The sequence below is a fragment of the Pyrus communis genome, chromosome 15 (assembly GCF_963583255.1).
Source record: "Pyrus communis chromosome 15, drPyrComm1.1, whole genome shotgun sequence".
In the NCBI taxonomy this organism is placed as follows: Eukaryota; Viridiplantae; Streptophyta; class Magnoliopsida; order Rosales; family Rosaceae; genus Pyrus; species Pyrus communis.
The window spans coordinates 17,467,854-17,475,289 of record NC_084817.1 but is presented as its reverse complement, the minus strand read 5'-3'; the positions used below and the strand labels follow the sequence as shown (position 1 = coordinate 17,475,289).

The window sequence follows — 7,436 nt, the reverse complement described above, 5'->3', positions numbered from 1 at the left end:
TCATCCCAATAAAATCCCTCCCTAAAACTAATGTTATAGAAACGAGTCAACACAATCCCACTCTGCAATCAACGAACGATTGCTCAGTTAAGAGAGATTTTTTAGTGCATTTGGAACATAAAGCAGTGCACTTCGTGTCATAATAGAGAGATACTGAAAATACATATTCTCACCACATATATTATGATGACATGTGGTGTTACCGACTTGTGTTCCGAATACATGAAAAATCTCTCCTTTTAGAGCTTGTTTGAGATTGCTTATGAAATAAGCAAAAGCACTTGATGCGAGACAAAAAGAAATATAAAGCGCATATGACCCATAAAAGTAGCTTTCTAACCGGAAAGGGATCCTCTCCGGATTCCTTCCACCAAATCCACCTAATCAACCAATCCGTACCTTTGAAATTTAATTCAACGGCTACAAACATGGGGCTCTTTAAAAGTTATAATAACTTTAGCCGTTAAATCAAATTTCAAGGACCTGAATTAGGTGATTGGGTAGATTTGATGGAAGGGATCCAGAGAGGATCCCTTTCCTTTCTAACCATACCAGAATTTCTAATTTCATCCCATCTTCCACAGGAAAGCTCACTCAATTGTTTCAACTCTGTTTCATCAAAAAATAAATCAGTATGAAACATTCCCCCAAGTGCCCGAGACTGCCAAAGTTTGCAGGTTATGGACATCTCACAGAATATCCACACAATGCACTGATTGTTGCCATAAGTTCATTAATTAATGTTTTGTGTAGAAAATGAGACTGTCTTATGCGTATACAGGTGTAAATGTTGAAGGCTGGCTGGAGGTTCATAGTCCCTTGAAAGTTTGAATATGCAAAATGGTTTGACATAAGGTTTTAAACTGTATATTTTTTTCCTTAAAAAATACTAATGTTGTTAAAGAGGGTGGGGCAGAGAGAGAGGAAGATAGAATTTTTTTTCATTTTGTTAGTAAATTGTTTGAAACCGAACTAAAACCACACTGAACTGAACCGAACAGTTTAGCTGTATTTCGATTTTGGCTTCAAAAGTACACCTAACCAAACCGTAAAAAGTTTCTGTTTCAATTTCACTTTCACTCAAAATTGTACCAAATCGAACTGTAACCACCCTTGATTAAAATTTATGAACTATTAGTGAATTCATTTTCTTCTTAAGAAGTTGTCAAATATTTTAGCCTTTAAATCTAATGTAATTTTGTAGCTAGCATGCATCTGATCTTCATCGGTCCCTCAAAATGAAGACCTGATTAGAGCACAACTCACATTATTGTACTAGTGAATGTTGTTACTGTTTCAAGCGACAATAACAAATCACAATATTGCCCTAACCAAGGCATTCACGTCAACAACACAAGCCTGGTATTCAAATTCAATTTTTTTTTTTTTGATGCCTAGGTCTATATTTATACAAGCAGCAGCAAGTTGACAGGTATTGAATGAAGCGGACTACTTATGATCACCCTTGCTCTTTATACGGCGTCCAAATCAGTTTGCTAACATCGACCTCGAGACCCCCACGTCCAGCGGCTTTTAGATGACGATCCAGGACCTTCGGGTCTGCACATATGACATGCTGCCCTTTCCTGTACTGAATTAATTCTAGACTCTGAAGGGTGTTCAATATATCCTCTGCCTTGATGGCTGTCATGTCACTAAGCTCCTGCATGGCGAAACATCATCATATATGAGTACATATCACCTGTATGTCATACGAAACTCAGCAAAAACCATATGGCATTCAGATATCTATACGATAACCCTAGGCTTTATAAGGAGAGAGGAATACAGGAAAATACAAACCCATGTTAAACGGTGTTTAAACTGTCCCAAGACAAATCCAGTATACAATTCTTAAGTGTTTGGGTTTACTTCATATCGTGTAAAATCCCATTTGGAGTCTTTGGTTTAACTAAAAACTTTGAGACACTCACCTTGATCGAAATATTTCCCTTGTGCTTTTTCAAGATATCTAGAAGCACCCGGGTCCAGTACCCTCTGTAACTCAGCAATCCTAGGTCAGAGAGGGGTCTTTCAGGCGTGCCAACTTTACCTTCTTTCTTTGATAGTTCATATGCTGCATCATATTTAATAAAACATTAGTATTCATTACTTGCAAAAATTATACAAATACGGACAAATGAGACAATCAAATAGCAAAATTTGACAACAGTCCAGAAATTGGTTTTGATGATTGACAGAAGGCAAAACTGTCTTCTGAGGCCTATTACAAACCAGAGTCAGCAACAGGTCCATTCATCAGATTATTCCATCATACAAGCATGTGTCACCCTCTTGGCTCAATTCTATGACTAAAAAATTCTTAGAGGCATGAAGTGACGGAGTCGATCACATCATGTGGTAATAAACCCATGTTTATGCCTAGAAAATGACCAAAGTGATCCTTGTCATATAGATGAAAGGCTTGAAGATTAAAAATAGGGGACAACTGGATAGCAGGGTATAGAGTCCACCAATACAATTAGAGCCCTTTGAATTTCTTTGCAAGAGAAGATTTATATGTAAAAGCAACCTGCAAATATACAGATATGAAGGAAATTCTAGAATTTCAGTTCTTCTAATAGTATTCCTTGCTACAGAAAAATTTTAGTTAGAGAGCTTTACTTTATATTATACTATATTGTAATGAGTTTTGGCTTTATATGGTCTTCCACAATCTGCAACTGCAACTCATTGCAGGAGTATAGAAGAATATTTCAAAAAACTTGTTGGCGCAAACCCATTAATAGATGTCTGTTTACAATGGTCCTACACAATTCAAAGATATTCCAAGGGCTACCAATACTAAAGTCAGAACTCAATCATCGGGACAGAACAGAGACAAGAGATTCAAAATAAGCCGAAACAAAATAAGAAAGTAGGTCCCAGAGCTTACAGAAGGCAATCAAAAATTTTCCATAGCCTTTTCTTTGATACGGAGGGAGGGTGAGGATACATGCCAAGTTATAGGATTCCTCTGAATGCTTTTCCTGCATCACAAGAAATTACTAACTAAAAACAGGAAAGTGCAGAAAATTCTTCAGTGACTTCAGAATCATTTCTACCCTTTCACGTGTCTAAATTTGCAACAAGAGAGAACGGACAAAATTCCAAATTCCAAGATACAAACAAACAAAATTCTAATTTCTACCAAGTAGAACTTGTATCCAAATGCTATTTTAGCACCCTCAGAATCAAAGTTCATTACTAATAAAATAATACTTGGTTTGCACAGTTAAATCCATGAGCTGCATACACCAAGCCACATATACACACAATAACAGATACGCAGAAATTTCTTACTGTTATAGATGAAACTCAGAAGGAGTAAATGCGTAGCTTAAACTTTGGAGAGAAGTGTTGGAATCTAAAGGTCTTCGCCTAAGTCAGTCTAAGACAAAGTATATGGAGTGCAAGTTCAATGCAAACGGAGGCTCAAATGAGTTAGGGGTGAGGATTGGAGATCAGGAAGTACCAAAGAGCGACATCTTTCACTACCTAGGATCTATCTTGCAAAAGAACGGAGAGTTGGATGGAGACCTAAACCATAGAATACAATCTAGATGGATGAAGTGGAAGACTGCATCTGGCATGTTGTGTGACCATCGTATGCCATTGAAGCTCAAGGGAAAATTTTATAGGACAATAATAAGACTAGCAATGCTTTATGGCACGGAATGTTGGGCGGTGAAGCATCAACACGTACATAAAATAGGTGTAGCGGAGATGAGAATGCTTTGTTGGATGTGTGGGCACACGAGAAAGGATAAGATTAGGAATGAAGATATCCGAGGTAAAGTAGGAGTAGTCGAAATTGTAGGAAAGATGAGAGAAAATTGGTTACGGTTGTTTGAACATATGAAACGAAGGCCTATTGACGCTCCGGTTAGAAGATGCAATTACGGGACAGAGGTTCCGGGCCAAAAGGGTAGAGGAAGACCTAGGAAGACTTTGGAAGAGACTAAAAGAAAAGACTTAAGAGTATTTGGATCTAACAGAAGACATGAACAGAACCGAGCGCAATGGCATTCTAAGATTCATATAGCTGACCCCACTTAGTGGGAAGAGGCTTTGTTGTTGTTGTTGTTGTATAGAAAAGACGTATACAACTCGAGGTAGTTCAGAAAAGATATATAACTTCCAGATAATGCAGGAAGAAATCATAAAAATGATGTTACAATATTAGGACAAAGTTGCAAAAGGGAAGCAAGCAGGCTACAAATATACCCACACGGAAAGATGATATAATTCATGAATTCTAATACAATTTTCTCTTGCTTCTTCAATGGTAAAAGATAATGACAGCAAAAATATTACCTTGGAAAAATATCCAACCATATGGCAGCCCCGATCATCACATTCACATAAAATGTAAAACAGAAAGAGGTCAACGTCATAATACAGGGTCTTGTGATCAAGAAACAATTTTGCCAAATAACAAAGATTCTGCCCATAAACCTTGTTCTTTTTGCCATCAACCTGATTCAATACATTTAATAAATAAAAAAAGACATATCAGCCACAAACAAAATATCTGAACATGACAAAACGATCCGAAAACTTGCATAAACAAAAAAAAAATTGCAGAAAAACAAGATGGGTGGTAATTTTCACACACCCCATTTTACTTCTCACACACCCAAATCAATTGTTTAAATATATAGAATGGTGATGGATGAGTTAAAGGGACATATTCAAAATGATATTTCTTGGTGTATGCTTTTCACAGGTGATATAGTGTTGATAGATAAACGCAGGAGGGTGTAAATGTGAAGCTTAACCTTTGGCAAGAAGTGTGGAATCTAAAGATCCTTGCCTCAATAGGTCAAACACAGAGTATATGGAATGCAAGTTCAATGGCAATTGGGGTCCAATGAGATTTGGGTGAGGATTGGAGATTAGGAGGTGCCAAAGAGTGAATGATTTTACTATCTTGGATCTATCTTGCAAAAGGGTGTGTGAGAGACAAAATGGGGGGGCGTGAAACTCACCACCCAAACAGGATATACTATGAGACAGCTTTTTATTTTCAGAGCAAAGTCAATTACAGATTGCAACTTTTGAAACCACTTCAAACCTTCCCACATTAACTTATGACAATTAACACAAGGTTTTCCTTTGACCATCACGGGGATATTGTGCAGAAACTATGCAACTAACCTCAAACATAGAAAGTGTACCACTTCGGTATATCTCATCACCAGGGGGATGCTTGAGATCACATTTTCTCTACACAGGAAAATATATAACTTATTATGTTAATAACAGAAACAGTCGACTACAGTATGTGAACTTAACCATGAATGAAAGATACAGTAAGAAAGGGAAAAATATTGAGATACAGCTCACCATATGCCTTTGAAGCTGTTCTTTGCGCTTCATGAAATTGAGACAAAACTCACAAAAGTACAGCTTCAAAGAGTCATTATATTCGGGTGGGAAGGGGGAGAAGTACCATGTCTCAATTTCATATCTTCCAAGTTCTATAGTCGCTATATTTTTCACTTTCGTAAACTCTTCATGTTCACGCAAGCTGGCAGCATCAAGTTCCTCATGGCCCTATAAAATTGCAAGAGCACCTTCAGACCATATGTATACAAAATCTGAAACATATTCAATAAAGGCACAAGCTTTTGGAGAACCTCGCCAATTCCCTTCCTCATATATAATACCATTGTCACCGTAATCTAATGTCAAACCTTTACACAAAAGAACTTAGCTAGGTTGTCATAGAATATGTTGTGCACGTGTACCTAAATTTGTGTGTGTGTAAGAGCGAGAGAGAGAGGCATAAGAATTGATCCAATTGAGAAACATTAATGATCTAGATTATTAAATTCAGTTGTTAGCCAAAAGTGATGTCTATAAGTGCATAATGTTTTCATCTAAAAAATAGGATAAACAGCAAGAAAAACAAGAAGAAATAACGATTCTAATCAGTGGATACCTCTACATGTGTCTCATCAATCTTCCGCTTCTGATGACGAGTCATTTTCAAGCTTGTAACCTAATAAACCCGCATAGTGAAATATTAGCATAGGATATCTTGAAAAAAAAAAAAGTACAGTACAAGCAACTGAAGGAGGAATTAAGGGCCATAATCATAAATAGCAGGATTTTCTTTATACAACCCTAAACATTATCACAAGGAGAACGCTTGGGATTTCAAGTGGGGTTGACAATGAGGAAGGATGCATCACCTTGTCCTCCACTTTCTCATCAACTACGGCCTCTACTGAATCAAGATCAAGTTGGTCAAGTTTCACCCACTCGTCAAGCCTCCTATTGACTGGCATAAGGAACAAACATAAGAACAACATCATAAGAAGTATTTCATTGAGATCATAACAGAATAATTTAATTAAATCACCCCCAGTATAAGACGTTGAAAACTAAGTAAATAATCACCTGATGGAGCTTATCCAAAAGTAAATTTTATAACAGTTCTGCAATCAGTAAACTAATTACCCTGTTCTATTTTGATGGTATAAAAGATAGAATTTCCACAATATCGAACACTGAGACTTTTTACGAGAATCAAACAACAAATCCACATATAGGAATGACATTAATAAAGCAAGTTTTGTGTTGTGTATTATGGCATGTAAGGTTTGATTCATGAAATCCCTCCCCACCAATTTTTGTTTCTACATATTTTTATTTCTAAAAAAGGCCTCACAATCCTCCATCATCATTAATCACAAAACTATCCCTCAACAGGATGAACATACGTCTAGCCACCACCTTTTCATCATCATAGAAAATGTACATTCATATTACTCCTCAATTTTTTTTAGCAAACTTATTATGCTCATCATCTTATATGTCACTCTACATTGTAACGTATCACTTTGTCAAATTCTCTACTACCAGCAACTTTTAAGAGATCTATCCCAAATTTGAGCAATGTCCCAGCTGAAAACTCAGCAAGTTCCCAAATTTAAGGTATCTATCAATTTAACCAGCTAAATAAGACCCCATAACAGAAAACAATACACTCGACCAAAAGGAAAAGAAATTAAAGTACAGATCAATTAAACCGAAAACCCTAACCCTAATTCACAAAATTGGGCAGGCAACGAGGAAATTGAACTTACACTCAGTGTAGTGGACGTAATACTCGTAGTCGTTGGGCCCACCGCAATGGACTCTCCGTCGTTCAATGACCTTGACCGGGTGGTACTTGTTATCCCTCCACCGGCACATGACGCGCGTGCCGACCTCCAAAGGAAGAATCGACGACTTTCGCTTCTTCAAAAATTCCGACTCCGGGGTTATTTCGTTGGCCGAAGGATGGTAACCATCGCCTGCCTGAAGCATTCTCTCAGCGTCGCATTCGGCGGTGGCCGGATTAGGGGTGGCAGAGCCGTTCTCTGCACTCGCCGGTGTTCCTATCGAAACCATTAATTTAAGTCGGTTGGCCGAAAGGGGCTCTG

At 37.5% G+C, this 7,436-nt stretch overlaps 1 protein-coding gene across 1 annotated transcript; it reads right to left on the bottom strand.

Annotated features, from left to right (window-relative positions):
* Positions 1 to 1,294: 1,294 nt before the first annotated feature.
* LOC137718387 (histone acetyltransferase of the MYST family 2-like) lies at positions 1,295 to 7,436 on the bottom strand. Its single transcript, XM_068457926.1, has 9 exons — positions 7,098 to 7,436; positions 6,201 to 6,289; positions 5,948 to 6,007; positions 5,350 to 5,559; positions 5,161 to 5,229; positions 4,318 to 4,479; positions 2,897 to 2,990; positions 1,935 to 2,077; positions 1,295 to 1,663 (listed from the first exon to the last, which is right to left on the bottom strand). The coding sequence occupies exons 1-9, from the start codon at positions 7,402 to 7,404 to the stop codon at positions 1,460 to 1,462; spliced, it is 1,338 nt and encodes a 445-aa protein (XP_068314027.1). The 5' UTR covers positions 7,405 to 7,436; the 3' UTR covers positions 1,295 to 1,459.

Bases quoted from the DNA above. Each gene is read 5' to 3' on its own strand.
- LOC137718387 (XM_068457926.1), bottom strand. From the start codon at position 7,404: ATGGTTTCGATAGGAACACCGGCGAGTGCAGAGAACGGCTCTGCCACC. The intron at 6,290-7,097 runs GTAAGTTCAATT...TCCTTATGCCAG, and splicing joins TTACGTCCACTACACTGAGT to TCAATAGGAGGCTTGACGAG. The intron at 5,230-5,349 runs GTGAGCTGTATC...TTTCCTGTGTAG, and splicing joins AACAGCTTCAAAGGCATATG to AGAAAATGTGATCTCAAGCA.